Consider the following 16,322-nt stretch of genomic DNA (forward strand, 5'->3'; position numbering starts at 1 on the left):
ACTTACTTTGTAATGGGGGAATCAGACAACAAACAAGAAAATAAGAGGGAGTGATAGAGTCTGTAATGAAGGTCAGGGTGATGCAGTAGTGAGTGACAGGGTGAGGGTGAGGAGGGTTGGAGGCCACCCAGATGGAGTGGTCAGCAAAGGCATCACTGAGGAGCTGCCCTTCCTGGCAAGAAGCTAAGCCATGAGCAGATGTGGGAACAGACAGGCAGAGAAGGGAAGGGCCAGTGCAGAGGCCCTGAGTCACGAATGAGCTTGCAGTAATTGAGGAGCAGAAAGAGGGAAAGAGTGTGACCCTTGTACAGTGACCAGAGCGGAGGGTGGTCCATGATGCAGTGGGAAGAAGGCAGGGGTCCCTCACACTGGGCCTTTTAGGTCTGAATAAGGAGCTGGGACTTGGCTCAGTTTTCAGCAGGGGCATGATGTTCTCTAATTTACTTTTTTGAAGAATCACTGTGACTGGTCTGGAAGAGAGTGGGCTGAGGGCGAAGGACCAGGGTGGGGACAGAGTGGCCATCCGGAGGCCCCTGCAGGGGTCCAGGAGCTGCTGCTTCACCTGGAGTGCCGGCAGTGGACGCAGGAAGTGGCGCGACTGCAGGAAGGTTGACTGGCCTCGCTGACGGTTGAACGTGAGGGGCTGAGAGGAAGACGGGAAGCAGAGGGAATACCAGGCATTGGGGAAGAACAACTGAACGGATGGTGGTGCCATTTACTGAGAGGAGAAGGCCGTGGGCTTTGGGGTGGTGGCTGCAGGCGAGTTATTTGTTGCTGCTGTACCTTATAAAGGGGCAAATAAGTATGACAGTGAAGGGAGGAAGTGAATATAATTCAGACTCCACATTCAATTTTGTTAAAAATAACTTGGTACCGGGCTGCCCGGTGTCTCAGGGGTTTAGCGCCTCCTTCAGCCCAGGGCATGATCCTGGGGACCCGGGATCAAGTCCCATGTCGGGCTCCCTGCATGGAGCCTGCTTCTCCCTCTGCCTGTGTCTCTGCCTCTCTCTCTGTGTGTGTCTCTCATGAATAAATAAATAAAATCTTTATATAAAAAAAATAACTTGGAACCTACATATTGTGATACGCCAACAAAAAAGCACACTATCATTGCAATACGACTACAGAAAGGAAATTCGCAGCAAGAGTTTTTGGCTGGTGGCTGTGATTCTCCAGGTGGGGGTGGGTGGGGGTGGGGACACGTGACTCCTAAGGGGTGTGCCATCGCTTGGAATCTCGGGCCTGGAAGGTGGCCAGGGGTGTGGTGCAAAGAAGATAGATGTTGAGAGTTTTCCAGTTGTGTGTGGGGTGCGTGCATGTGTGTGTGTGTGTGTGTGTGTGTGTGTGTCATTGTGCTTGTGTTTTTATTGTATGTTTGCTCTTCTGTCCCATTGCTTTTTGGACGGGCAGGGAGTGTGAAAAAGAATTTAAGGTAAAAAGACTTAGGAATTTGAAAAAGAAGTCAGGGGAAGGCATACTGGCCAACGCCGGCTGTATCAGCAAGGCTATCTGCCACGGCGCCCACGCCTGCTGGGAAAGCCTCCCCAGCGCATGAAGTAATTCAAGGTGGCGACTCTAATCACCAGGGAGTATCTGAGGACGTGGTCCCAGTTACGTTCCCAGGGGAACAACCTTTGGCCTCTTAAGACATCCACTTGTTTTCAGTTTTGAAAGAGCTCACATAGTGAGGGGGTATTTTCCAGAGTTTGAGGTGGTGAAGGGTCAGGAAACACAGACATTAGAGGAAAGGTGAAGGCACAGGGAGCGGTAGCCCAGGGAACAGAAAATTTGGGTGCCAGGTCACTGCCTGCCAAGTCTGGAAGGGATCCCATGGAGGGGTGGCTTGTGTGCTCAGAGATCAATCAGTTATTAAGCACTCAGAACAGCGCATCACCAGATACGGGCACTTCCATGCCGTATCCCATGTTGACATCCATCCCAACCACCCTTCGAGGTAGGACCATTTCCTTATTTGCCCACAAAGGGGAAAGTGAGGTTTTAGAGGGATGGAGTAACTTGCTCGCGGAGGTCACACAGCTGCTAAGTGTCGAGCTGGGATTTGAACTCGGGCATTTTGCAACAGGAAGCCTGGGTCCCTGACTGCCACCACCTCTTTCTCCTCCGTCCAGTCCACCATGCTCCCTAGGTCCAATTCTGTCCTCAGACGGTGGGTTTCAAGCACCTCTAGGCCAGACCCCAGGGTTCAACATGAAGTCCCGTGTGCTGCCAGCTTCTAACCTTGAGCCCAGCTCTTAGTCCTGTCCCCTACTGGGACCTCTGTATCCTTGGGCCTGATCCCTGAGTCCCCACGGCCTGGGACTTGAACCTCAACCCAGAGACTGAGGGCCCCTACTGTCCCCTCTCTGACCTGGCCTTGATCTCTTTCCTGTCCGGACACTAGGAGATGGCTGTCCTCAAGTGCCCCGTGGCGGCTCTGAGCTGGATACCTGCGGCCTCCCCAACGCCCCCAGGGAGTGTGCCCCCCCAACCTCACAACTCCTTTACCCAACTCAATCCTCTTCCTTGCCCTGGCAGCTGGATCTGTGCTCCCAGCCCTGGCTCCATCCCAGGGGAGAAGCTCGGGCTCAGTCCTAAGTAGGACACCAGCATGCCTCGTGAAATGCCTGCAGAATGAGTTCTACGGTGCTGGCTGCTGGCGAGGTTTGTGTTTGTGTTTGTGTTTGTTTGTTTGTATGTTTTTAGCCTGCAGCGCTTGAGAGCTTGCTGTGTGCCAGGCACTGAATTAATCATGTCAAATGGATTCCCTCCCGGAACCCTCAAGCAGCCCTGTGAGTCGTGAACAGAAGCTGCAGTGATTACTATTAATGCCCTGGTCTTTCCCCACACCAGAGGTTCTGCTGAGACACCCAGGAGCCCCGAGACCCCAGAAGCAAGAGAAGCAGGCTCTTCCTTGGTCAGGAGCCCACCTCTACTTCCTATCACTCTGACTTGGGGCTCACTACCCTCCTGAGCCAGGGCCAGACTCCAGGCACTGTGGCTGGAGGGAGGTGACCCTCTCCTGCCCATAGCCTGGCTGTGCTCTCATACAGCTGCCTTTGGGTCTCTGTTTGTTTAGGACCCTCCAGGGACAGCTCAGCTGGCCAGGACCGGGGACAGCTCAGCAGATTCTCACAGCCACTGACCCTGCTGCATCACCCACTCAGCTGCTGTCTGCTGCTGAAGACACTCCTGAGAGCTCCAGGCAGGAGGGCCAGATAGTCCCCTGAGCCAGGGAAAGAGCAGCAGGCGTGGGGATGGTCCCAATCCTCCCTGAAGGCTGGGCAGCCTAAGGGGCAGGGGCACCTGAGAACCCCATATTTCCACTGCCCTGTCCCTGCCTGCACCCCTAGCTCCTGAGCAACATATCAGTCATCAGTCACTAGCCGGTCAGAAGGAGAACCAGTCTATGCATTCTGAACAGAAAAATGTAATATAGGGAGGAGATTACATAGGTGGAAGGAGACCCAAGAAGCACCCTAGAGATTAGCAACAGCAAATAGGCACTCCGACCCTTAGGCTAGAGAGACATAGGGAAAAGGCAGTGTTTTTAGTGTCTAGTATGGGAAGCTACTGGACAGGAAGTGGAAGCATAGCCCGGCCTGTCCAGTGGGACTCCAGGGAGGGGCTGTCCGTGGGGGCTGGAACCACGGCCACTGGCCACAAGGAGACATGCTGTCCGAAGAGGGGGAGTGTGGTGGGAGGGGGGGAGAGAGAGAGAGAGAAATACTTGGGTTCTCCCCTCCTCCCTTCCACCAGGAAACCAGAGGATGGAGTGGGGGGTGGGGGTGGGAAATGTGTTCTCCACAGTCCAGAGCGGAACAGGGCAAGGGATGCACGTGAGGGTGAGCAAGCAAATAACCAAGCTTTGGAGAAGTGAGCTGCCCAGAGGGATGGCTGCAACTCCCACTCCTGTTCTGCCCTGAACCTCCCGGGGCTCACGGCTGTCCCAGGCCTGCAGCCACCGGTTAGAGCTCTTTCCTCTCACAAGCTCCAAGGACGCCCAGCCCCCTGGTGACCGGCAGATGGGCCCAAGACAGGGCCCCTGGAAGCACCCGGAGATGTGCCGGAAACACGAGGGCTGCCGGAGGCATCGGTAGTAACTGAGTAGGGGCGGCCCGTGCTCCTGAGCCCAGCCATAGGTCAGAGCCCGGGAGGACGAATCTTTGCTTCCTAGGCTGCTACCGGGGCCCCCAGCAAGCCTTGATCCCCAGAGCTGCTGGGTCCCCTGGCAACATGCTCCTGGGTGCAGGAGGCCTGAGCCTATGGCCAGAATTGCTGCCCGATTATTGCCCGAGCGCCCATCTGACCTGTCTGGGTGCAGGAGACAGCACAAAGCCCTATGCTGGGGACAGGTAGGAGAATCCGGGCCACTCATGCCCATGAACATTGCCCTGGGTGGCAAATCTGTGCACCCTGACCCAGCCTGGCAGCACCACGGATGGAGGCGGGGGAGTCCCAGGAATGCCTTTGGGGTGTGACAGGTCCCTCTGAGGGAAGGCCTGTGCCCAACCGCAGCCAGGTGGTCAGGAGCCTGCAACGGGGATGCTCCTCTACATAGGGGAGTAGCAAGCCTTGTCTCCACCCCACATACAGGCAGAAAGGCCTGGTGAACCTTCCTCCAAATGTCCTGCCATCTCTGCCAAGGTCCCCATGATAACGATAACTGTGTATACTGAACACTAATGTGCCCAGTGCTGGGGCTAAGTGATTTTCTTTTTCTTTTTCTTTTTAAAGATTTTATTTATTTATTCATGAGAGAGAGGCAGAGACAGAAGCAGGCTCCACACAAGGAGCCCAATGCGGGACTCGATCCCGGACCCTAGGATCACGCCCTGAGCCAAAGGCAGATGCTCAACCACTGAGCCACCCAGGGAATCCCAGTGATTTTTTTCTCATTTATCCTGAAAAGGACTTTGCGGGATAGGTACCACAGACATCCTCATGGGTGGGTTAGAAAATACGGCCCACAGTCCAATAAAAATTTGAAGATGGATGGGACACCATCTTCATAAATAAAATCTTTAAAAGAAAAATTGAAGATGGTGACAGTAACGTTAGCATAAAAGGAAAGAGCACTCCCAGAGATCCAAGGAAGGGGATTCACGTCTGAGTAAAGTGGAAAAACATGAAGGCAATTCACAGGAAATAGAAAGTTATGAAACCAATTCTTCAGAGGAGATTCTCCACCCACAACGATCAACCCACACGCAGGCAGAAAATACAAAGGGGGAACCTGTTGTGGCCCACACAATCCCCACAGCGATTTCACATCAAGAAATAAAAACAGGGCACCTGGGTGGCTCAGTCGGTTGAGTGTCTGCCTGGGGTTGAGGGTCCTGGGATAGGGCCCTGTGGCCGGCTCCCTGCTCAGTGGGGAGCCTACTTCTCCCTCTCCCTCTGCCCCTCCCCTGCCCGTACTCTCTGTCTCCCCCTCTCTCTCAAATAAGTAAATAAAATCTTTTAAAAACATTTTTTTTAATTAAAAAAAAAAAAGTCAAAACCCTGGTTTCTGGCTTCTTTTGAACAATCAGAATGTCTGGCACCACTGGGCTGTCATTCTGATTGGAATGTTGGCTGGAGCCAGAAAGCTGCTAGCTCCTTTGGACTGTGATCTGGCCCCGGGGCGCAGTCCCCATCCCTGTCCGGCTCCCCTAACATCTTTCATCTGGTCCTTCTGCGCCCCCTGCCCAGCCCCATGGGCATTTCGGGGGGACCCTCCGCGGACTGGTGGGGCGCTGCTGCCACCTGGTGGCCACAGCTCACACCTTCCATCATGGCCATTCGCACTGTGCCATCCCGTCCTCTCACCCAACCCCTGAGAACAGGATACGCACCCATCTTACAGATGGGAAAACAGAAGAGGCAAGCTCAGAAATTACCGACGAGAGAACAGATGAGCAAGGCTAAGTGAATGGATTGTTCAGGCTACCCGTCCTTCCTGATACTGCCGGCAGTGGAATCCTGCTCCTTCTGGAACCCAGTCCAGGGTACTTGAGGCTCTGTGCTGCCACAACAGGCCCTACGGTGGCGTCCACGCTGGTCCGGGTGGAGGGAGCCCGTGGCTTCCTGGCATAAGCCAGGACTCTACAATGAGTACTTTTAGAAGACAGGGCAGGCTGGGGACGCTCATCACATTTCTTGGCATGCAGAAACCATGACGAGTGCATCTGCTACTTGTCTATGGTCAAGTAGGCCTTGAACTCAGGATTTCTAAGGTCAAAGGCAAGGCCACTTTTCATACCACCATGCTGCCTCCCCAGGCCTGAGAAGGCTTCTCTTTCCCTTTTGCTTTCCCCGATCCTACTTATCCCAAAGAGCCCGGCACCCACCCTGCTTCCTCCAGGAAGCCTCCCTGACCACCTCAGTTCCCTTCTTCCAAACTCCCCCTAATCTGAGCACCTACCAAGACTGGTCCACAGTACTCTTCTGGGGCCGAAAGCATCCTGCCCTGTGGTACCAGGTAACTGCCTGATGCCTGTAGGTCTTGCCCCTCCAGCTGGCGGGGAGATTCCTTGGAGGTAGGGCATCCTGTCCCCTCTGGGGTGCTGGGATGTAAGCAATATGCATTGAAAATCTATTATTACTTGAGCCATGTGACAGAACTTTGGGAAATCCCAGAATGATCTAGAGCTTGCATCCTAAAATACAACCCTGGGCATGTCACTCCTCTACTTCAATCCTTTCAGTGGCTCTCCACTGCCCTCAGAACACAACCCAAAGCTCCTTCCCACGCTGACTAAGCCATCTCTCACTGCATCTAGCACTCCTCCACATACCCTGTGTTCTAGCTCTGCAGCATTTCAGTCCCCTGATGAAAGGTGCTCATGCCCACCTCTGGGCCTTTGCATATATGCCTCAGCTCAGGTATTACTTCTTTCAGGAAGCCTTCCTTAGTTGCCATGTCTCAGTTAGGGGCTGACCCCTCCACTGGGCGCCAGTGGCACCTGTTACCACCCTATCCTAACACTTACACTGCGTGTAACTGACCACCAATGTCTGTTTCCCTCCCCAGACTGTGGGCCTTGGGAGGGACACGGCCCTCATCCACCTGACTTCCCACCATATCCCAGCAGCTCAGGCTGACTCCTGCAGGTGCCAGAGGTGTGCGGTAGACCCTCATCAAATGAACACACTAGAGGCCCTGGGGGGCTCAGTCGGTGAAGCGTCTGCCTTCAGCTTGGGTCATGATCTCAGGGTCCTGGGATTGAGCCCCGAGTTGTGCTCCTTGCTCAGCGGGGAGTCGGCTTCTCCTTCAATCTCCCCACCCTACTCCTGCTTGTGTACACATATGCTCTCTCTTGAATAAAGAAACAAAATCTTAAAAAAAAAAAGAAATTAAAAAATGAACACCTGAAAGAGGAGTCCCATTTTTATGAATAGCAGGTGTCCAGCGAGCACATGTCACACTGGGGCATGTCTATCCAATGGGTAGAGAGTCATGCAAACTCCAGAGACATTTTCATCGTTCAAGCCCTTTATTCTCAGCAGTTCACGTCGCTGATTCACCAAGCTAGAGCTCCTCATAGTAAGCAGGAGTTCGTTCATCTTTCTTCCATATTGTAATCTTGTCCTCATGGTCAAAACTGGGTTTGGGCCCAAAAGGTTAAAGAGGTCGCACTCTGTTGCAGGGAGCCAGGGCCACCCTCGTGGATTAGTCTTGTTTGGTTCACAGGCAAATACTTGAGCAAGCTTAGTATGTGACGGCCCCACAGTGCAGTAAGACAGTGCAATGGTTCTAGGCATCTGGCAGGCAAAGGCACGTTACACACAGGCCTTGGAGAAAATCCAGGCCATTCTCTCCTTCTCCACATGCATTTTCTCAGCCGTCCGTGACCCTGGCCCTCCTTCCCTGGTCTACCAGAAACCACAGCCCGTGTGCTACCGAATACACTTTCATTCCCCCCAACCCCCCCATATAGATCTGCTTCCGAGTGTGTTCCAGGTTTCTCCCCTGCCTTCAAGAACATCCAGTTTTGTTCAGGTCCCTCTTAATGGCACTTCATAAATATACATTCTGGGGCCTGACAAAACAGGCTGTCCTCTTCCAAACCACTTCTAAAACTGCGTGTTCGAAACCACGGAGCTAGGACAGAACTCAGGTGGGGTGCACCCTAGCTTACCACGGGTGGCCACTTCTGACCGCAGGCCTGTCTGGTCCACTACTGCGTGTCCCCAGTCCCAGTGACACCCCAGAGGTATCTGGGAAGGCTTCCTGAGTGCCTGAGGCCCTGGCCACACACCAGACCAACTCCACTGGAATCTCTGGGTGTGGGGTGGGGGGATCCTGGCCTCAGCCACAGCTGCAGCTGCCCAGGTACCACAAGCAGCCAAGTCGAGAAGCCTGAGCTGGGGTTCTAGCACACAGGAGATTCTCAGTAAGCTCAGGAACCCACAAATAGACTGCTTATCTCATTATCTGCTCTCCTGTGCTTCCTATTTGTATTAGAAATGTGAGCAGGAAAGAGAAAGGAAAATGAGGTACGAGCGTCTCACAGAGTGAATCCAGTGCCGGGAGAGGGCCGGCGGGGACTGAGCTTCTCTTGCGCTATGCATCTTCCTGTTTCACAAGCCGAGGAGCGAGGTGCGGACTCTCACACAGGCACATATGTATTTCATAAAAGCCCTCCAAAAACCAGAGCTGCCGGCTTTAGGCACTACAGTTACAATACCACGGAGATGTTCTTGGAAGTACGTCTAAACTGCCACCGGTTTTTGCCCCCACTCTCTAACCTGGGTCGGTTCCAAAATGTAGAATTTGTATTAAAGATCAGGCCCGACCACCTTTTCCCTCTGCTGTGAACCTTGAGATGTACCTTAGCCCAAGTGACAACTGAGCAGTGATGATTCAACAGGGGGGTTGAACAGATTCAACTCCCAACGGGTCGGTCTGCCTTGAACAGGAACTGTTTTTCCATTTCCAGGTCCTTAGAAAGGGATGACAGTGGATTGATCTCACCAAGTTCTGAAGATTGGCCACCTGGACCGCAGTGTGGAAGGATCCTGAGGCAGCCCCTGGGCTGAGCCGAAGGACGCCAGGCTGATTCCCAGTGCCTGACCCAGCTGGGGGCAGGGCCGCGACCACATGCGGGCTTCTGTGTGCAGCTGGGCCAGCTGCTGCTGGGGCCACTCTGAGACCACTTTGAGGGGGTGCGTTCCTGCTACCAATGTCCATTTACATTTATATTGCACTTCACAGTGTACAATGAGCTTCCCGTCCTTAGCCTCAGGCCATTCTCACCACAACCCTATGTATTAGGTCTTTGTGGATGGGAAAACTGAGATCAGGTTGTGTCCTATATGTCTAAGGCCCTACAACCAACTGACAGCACAGTCACTGCTGCCTCCAGGCCCTGAAACCACCAGGGGTTCCCCCTGCCTCCTGACTTCCAACAGGAAAGCAAGCCATCACCTGTGCTCCCCCACCTACTGGGCTTTTGCTCACCTGCTGCACAGAGTTGCCTAAGTGATTTGCATGCCCTGTTCTCTAGTCCAGGGAACACAATAGCAGTGGTGTACAACAGCCTCACACGCCCCACGGGACACACCCTCAAAATCTCCCCTTCCCTGGGACAGCCTCTGGATTTGCCTAAACATATTCCAGAACTGTTACCTGGCCACACCTGCCCCAGGGCTGAGCCAAGAATCTCCTGAGAACCTTTCCACAAGCCCTTGCTCCCCTGCTAGGGAGGGCTCCGAGGGGGTTCACTGCCCAGGGTGACTCAGCTCCCAGGGTGAGTCGGCTGTGCTGTCTCCTGATGCCACATGGAGGACGTGAACTGTCAGGCTAGGCAGTTCAGGACTCCTCCAGTGGGCCCCTGCCCTTGCTACCTGCACCACCCCATCGCACACAGGTAATATTCACCTGGGTGGCCCACACCGGGGGCCAGGCCTGGATGAAGTGAAAGCACAGGCAAGACTGGTCATAAGCTACAGCAAGTCTGTATCAACCGGACCTGCGATCCAGGCTGTCGTGACTTCAGATGGGAACCACTTCTTCTGCAGACCTAACAAGTGGTTCTGGCCAGAGCCTTTCACGCTCCCCTCTGCCAGGTGCTCTTGCAAGACCCACCACCTCCTCTGGCTGCCCTTCACTCTCCCTTGGCCGGATCTCCCCCTCCACCCCTGCCTCCTCTTCGCTTCCTTTCCCTGGCCAGCTCACAGCATCTAAGCCTCCTCCATCCCTTAGCAGCACGGGGCTCCAGGCAGGGCACCCTAAGAGGGCAGGCTCCAGCCCCAGGGAGCTGGGCTTGGGGCCCTGGCCAGGAAGCTGGAAGGCACATATCCCCTCTGCCCGTTCACTTCCACGAGGCTCCATTCTGGGTTCCCTTTCTTGTCCTGGGCCTCCAGGACTGTCACCAGCTGGCCCGCCTGCAGACTCACTTCATGGCTGCTTCTGGCCACAAAGGGGTACACCGCCACCACCTGAAACACATGGAGGATGACACAGTAATGGTTGGGGTGGGAGGACCACCCAGAGAGGCTGCTCATCCTGTTCCCTCCACCCAACTCAGTCCCCATGGCTGAGCAGTCACCGCCTCCCCAGGACACACTTTATGCTATCGAGGAAGGCTACCCCTGCCATTGCCACACCAATCCCTACTGCGTGCCAGGCTCTGTGCCAGCACTTTACCTGGGGATGATTTTCACAATGCTGTAATTCTCCTTGCCCCATTTTTCAGCTAAGGAAATGGAGACTCAGAGAAGTCAAAGAATTCATTTAAAATCACACAGCAATGAAGCCAGGCCTGTCTGAATGGGTGCCCTCGGTCCACTGTTGGCACCCCACTGAGAGGACGTGGCACCCTCTCCCCCAACACCCTCCCTGGATCTCAGGATGTCATCTGCCCAGGTCTGCTTGCCACCTTGGAGTAGAGCCTGGGGATTAGGAGACTTGGTTATCTTTTTAAGGAAAGCCATTGAACTGAAGAAAAAATTGGAGGGGAGAGCATTTATTAGGCTAATATTTCACCCCCCCCCCGGCCTCAGTTTCATCATCTGTGAAATGGAAATAGTAACATCCTCCCCCTCCAGGCAATTGTGGGAATTCAATGACCGAGGTATACACCCGCACCTGGTACATGCTCAGGGCTCAGTAAACACACGCTGCTCTGGTTACATTTACCATTCCTGTTGTTACTGCGGCCAAGCTTCAGGAATAATCAGAAGCAAGGGAGGACTGGGCCGATCCCACACACGTGGACCCATGAACATAGGAAGCAGCTGATGTGTCTGGGAAGCTGGATGGGGCTCCTAGAGACATTGCCCACACTGGGTGGAACTGGGGCTGAGCTGGGGGGCCAGGCCCTCCTGGGAGCTCCCTGTGGTCCTTGGCTAATAGGCGGGAACATCCAGTAAGAGGCTGCCCCAGTGCACTGCTTGTGGTTAATGCTCCAGGCACTGGCCCTCAGAGCCTTCCTGGGGTTGTGCCACAAGCTGCACACCTCAGACTCTGCCGGCTTCTATGCAGCCCCCATGCAGCCCACTTGAGGCTCCTCCTGGCCTCAGGCATCCCTCCCCCTCCCTCCCCCGGCTAGTCACCGCCAGCCTCTGGGTTCCCACTGCTGTTCCCTGTCACCGCTCCCACCCTTTGTGCTGCTTACCTGTCCCCTGTGAAGCTCTTCTGTAACTGGGAGTGCAGTTTCCATTTACTAAGGCTCACATATGCCCAGCCGGGCCTCCCTATCTCATCCAGCCCTCACAGCGACCCCTCTGAGCTCCTCCCTCCTCAAGGACTCTCTCAGCAAAGCCAAACCCTTCGATGGCTTCCTATCACTTTTGTTGTTGTTTTGAGATATAATTCAAATGCTATTAACGATCCTCTTTTTAAAGTGTACAGTTCAGTAGTTTTGAATGGGTTCAAAGCCTGTGCCACCACATTACTAATTCCAGAACATTTTCGTCACCTCAAAAAGAAAGAAACCCCATACCAGATAGCAGTCCCTTCCCAACCCGCACCCCAGCCCCTGCCAACCACTGATCTACTTCCTATCTCTATGCACTTGCCTAGGGATCCCTGGGTGGCGCAGCGGTTTAGCGCCTGCCTTTGGCCCAGGGCGCGATCCTGGAGACCCGGGATCGAATCCCACGTCGGGCTCCCGGTGCATGGAGCCTGCTTCTCCCTCTGCCTCTCTCTCTCTCTCTCTCTCTCTCTGTGACTATCATGAATAAATAAATAAAATCTTTAAAAAAAAAAAATTCTATGCACTTGCCTATTCTGGCCATTTCATATGAACAGAGTCATACGACACATGGCGTTTGTACCAAACTACATGTGGCAGCACATAATGGCACTTCCTTCTTTTCTGTGGTCAAGTAATATTTCATTGTATGGCTATGCCACATTTTGCTTATCCATTCATCCACTGATGCACATTTTGGTTGTTTCTGCTTTCTGGAAATTATGAATAATGCTACTATGAACATGCATGTAGGTTTCCCACTGCTTTGAAGCGAAGGCTGACCCCCTCGCCAGAGCCACAAGGCCCTGCTGGCTTGGCCCTGCCCATCTCTCTATCAGCACCTCACCCCTACCTGCCCTTCCCCGGCCACACTCCTTTCATTTAGCTTCTCATGCACCCCACCTTTGTCCACATACATATACTGGGCTTTTGCGCTCACTATGCACACCTTCTGGGGAGCTCTTCCCATCCACACCCTGGCACGCTCTCTTTATCCAATTAATCCCTGCTCACCCTTCAAATCTGAGCAAAAGCATCGTTCTCAGAAAAGCCTTTCTTGAACTTCTCCTATACCCAGTGCTCTGGCATTTATCACTGCCACAACTTCACAATTATCCACATGATTATTTGATCAATTGCTGTTTTCTCCACCCCCAGATTATAAATCTGAGGAAGGCAAGGACCAAGATTTACTTTTGCTCATTATTACATCTCTTATCTAGCACACTGCCTGGCAAATACTGAATGAATGAATGAATGAATGAATGAATGAATAAACGAACGAACGAACAAACAAATCCTACTTGCCCTGCTGATAGGGAGCAAGGAGTTATTGACATGGTAGGGATGAGAGGCTCCTTTTTCCCAGTCCACTCCTGACCAGGACACTGGTGTGGCCAACTGACCAAGGCCCTGGCCTCACAGTGTGGGACCCTCTCCACACAGGAACAAAGTCAAGGCCCCCCACTCCAGGTGACCATGGGGAGGCAAACCCCATCCCTCTCCCAGACTCACCTGGGTCACCACTGGGACAGAGGAGACTGGGGCTGGGGTGGGCTCTGGTGTCAGGTGACGGGAGTCCTTGTGAGGCCATTCTTGCCCTCGGACCTCCTCCTGACTGGGGGTGACACGGTACAGCTCCAGTTTCCCAGCCGGTACGTACCCTCGATGTCCTAAGGGACATACATGTAGAACGTTATCTGGCTGCAGACCACCCTTCCCACCCCTTCTGGTGGTAGAGGAAGTCACCACCATCCATGGATGTGAATGCCTCCAGCACAGCTTCCCAGCACTAAAGAGGACCTGAAAAGGTCATCCAGGAACCTCACAATCCCACCCCTAACCCACCTACACTCCCTGTTTCCAGCTTCTGCTTGCACACCCCTGGTGACAGGGAGCTCATTCTCTACCAAGGCAGCCCACTCTGTTTTGAACAGCTTTGACAGAAATAAAAGGTTCTTCTTCTGGCTGGCATGAAAACTGCTTTCCTGGTGTGGGGCCCACTGGCCCCCTTCTCCTCAAGCATAGGCCTAGAGTAGGGCTGCTTCCTCACCCAGGATGGCTTCTTCCAAGAGGCAGAAACTGCTCCTCTCTTCGCTAAGTGGCCCCAGTTCCTGCTCATGAACAACTACTCCAGTGCTGTTCTGGTTGCCATCACTGCATGTGGCCAGCACCTCTCGAGAGCTTGCTAAGTGCCAGAACTGGCATCGATTGTCCCGTCTTCACATCAACCCTCCAGCTCAGTCTCCATTAGATGGCTGAGCCACCGGAGCTCAGAGAGCCTCTCTAACTTCTCTGAGATCACCCGGGTAGTAAAGTGGTAGACCGGGGACCCAAACTCTGTCCTCTTGACCCCAGCAGCCAGCTCGGATCCTCATTTGGCTGTTTGTCAACTAGTCATGAGGCTGTCCTTTCATGGTTTCTGCTGGCTTGTAACATTTTTCTCCATGCCTAGCGTGGAGCCCAACGTGGGCTTGAACTCAAAGCTCTGAGATCAAGACCTGAGCTGAGATCAAGAGTCAATACTTAATTTTCTGATAGAACAAGTCTAAGGTTTAAAGAGTGAGTCTATCAATAATATGAATAAGGGGTACCTGGGTGGCTCAGTGGTTGAGCATCTGCCTTCAGCTCAGGTCATAGTCCTGGGGTCCAGTGATTGAGTCACACATGGGCTCCCTGCAAGGAGCCTGCTTCTCACTCTGCCTATGTCTGCCTCTTTGTGTCTCTCATGAATAAATAAAATCTTAATAAAAATAATATGAATAAAATCACGGGTTTGTGTACTAGTTATACCTTTTCTCAGATCATAAAAATATTCCCGTAACAATTATAATAAACCGTCTGGAGGGGTAAAACTGTCCATGGATCCCCTCCCAATAATCCTGCATGGCCCTCCACTTGGGGGCCACATGCCTCTCTCTGGAAGACACTGCCAGGCCACCTCCTCTTGGGTGCAAGGTATCACCTGCCATCTGTCCAATTATACTGGGGCACCCAGACATGAGCAGCACATCCAACGGTGGAACCAGTGCATGGGAGACAGGCCCACACATCCCTCATTCTGGATGCCAGATGTCTCCCATGTAGCTGGGATCGAAGCACCCCCTCTGCATATCTACCTCTTTCAGGGTGAGGCTAGAGTTCTCTCCATATCTGTCTACCTCAGTGGTCTGTGAGGTCACCAAGGCAGCGTCCTAGTCTTCCTTGCACAGTGCCCAGCACACAGCAGGTGCCTGATAACGGATCTGTGGCATGTCACTGACCACACTGAGCTGGCTGTGCCCCAAGCCATGCATTTTTCACCTGTGCCAATTCCCATCCTGGATTTGCACAGTCAGACCCCTGCCCACACCAGTGCCTGCATCTCCCTGCTGGCTTCCCATTGCGGGTTTCCCCAGAGGGAGGGGAAGAGCCCATGAAGCTCCACATACCCCCAGTGTCCACTAGCCAGCGGCTGCTGTTGCCTTTTGTGTCTTTGTTTTGAAGGAGAGCCACAATTTGGCCCCGTGGCAGTGTCAGGTCCAGAGTCCCGGCTCCGCTGATGTTGCTCGTCACCTGGTACAGCTTTTCGGGGCCATACCTGCTCAGGAGAGCCTGCACCTGGCGTTCAGCCCCTGGAAGGAGTGGCTGGGGGGGAGGAGGGATGAAGAGAGACACAGGTGCCTGAGTCGGCATGTCCAAGCCAGTGCCTGTATTTGCCCGCCCGCCCGCTGACAGCCAGGAGTCGTGGGCCGAGCCTACCTCTGCTGCCAGTGGGCAATTGTCTCCTCACTAATAGATGGCTGACTTGGAGGAAGAACACAGACTCTCAGTATCCAAAGGAAGCTCAGAAAAAAAACCCTCTAATTTAGGGAGCCTGGGTGGCTCAGAGGTTGAGTGTCTGCCTTTGGCTCAGGTGGTGATCCTGGGGTCCTGGGATCGAGTCCTGCATCGGGGTCTCCAGAAGAAGCCTGCTTCTCCTTCTGCCTGTGTCTCTGCCTCTCTCTTTCTGTCTCTCATGAATAAATAAGTAAAATCTTTAAAACAAAAACCTTTAATTTAACCTCTGAAACCCCTCCGAGGTCTAAACTTCTGGGATTTTCTAAAATCCTAATTCAGGTTCCCAAATTTCTCCAGGTTACAGAACTCCAGGATTGGGCCCTATATTCTGGCCACAGCATCAAGCTAAATTATCCTGCAGGAAAAAGCCTGCCACAGGTCTTTCAGCCTGAATGAGCAGGACTCTGAGTTTCAGGCAGGCACCAGGCCTTACTCACGCAGCTACTCTGACAGCCAGCACAGGGTGACACGTGTAGACCCTCCCTCACGTGTGAAGAAGTGCTACTTTTATTCCACAAGTATTTACTGAGCACCTACTGTTTTATTTTTTAATTTTTAAAAAAGATTTTATTTATTTATTCATGAGAGACAGAGAGAGAGGCAGAGACACAGGCAGAGGGAGAAGCAGGCTCCATGCAGGGAGCCTGTCATGGGACTCGATCCCAGGACCACCACCTGAGCCGAAGGCAGACGCAACCTCTGAGCCTCCCAGGCTCCCTAAATTGGGAGATTTTTTTTCTGAGCCACCCAGGCATCCCGTACCTACTGTTTACAAGGCACAGTAAGCTTGTGAATGGGGTAGCAGAAACATAGGAGACAGCTTTG

General features: G+C 53.3%; 1 protein-coding gene across 3 annotated transcripts in view; it reads right to left on the reverse strand.

The window, feature by feature from the left end:
* Positions 1 to 7,456: 7,456 nt before the first annotated feature.
* ARHGEF37 (Rho guanine nucleotide exchange factor 37) overlaps positions 7,457 to 16,322 on the reverse strand; it is a 55,174-nt gene continuing 46,308 nt past the window's right edge. For all 3 annotated transcript variants that reach the window (XM_049109254.1, XM_049109255.1, XM_035715607.2), the window contains exons 11-13: positions 15,110 to 15,305; positions 13,194 to 13,351; positions 7,457 to 10,422 (exon numbers count right to left, since the gene is read on the reverse strand). In XM_049109254.1, coding sequence (XP_048965211.1) covers positions 10,213 to 10,422; positions 13,194 to 13,351; positions 15,110 to 15,305 — 564 coding nt within the window. In that variant the 3' untranslated portion in view covers positions 7,457 to 10,212. The remainder of the gene's footprint in view (positions 10,423 to 13,193; positions 13,352 to 15,109; positions 15,306 to 16,322) is intronic.

Source organism: Canis lupus, chromosome 4 (genome assembly GCF_003254725.2).
Source record: "Canis lupus dingo isolate Sandy chromosome 4, ASM325472v2, whole genome shotgun sequence".
Taxonomy (NCBI): domain Eukaryota; kingdom Metazoa; phylum Chordata; class Mammalia; order Carnivora; family Canidae; genus Canis; species Canis lupus.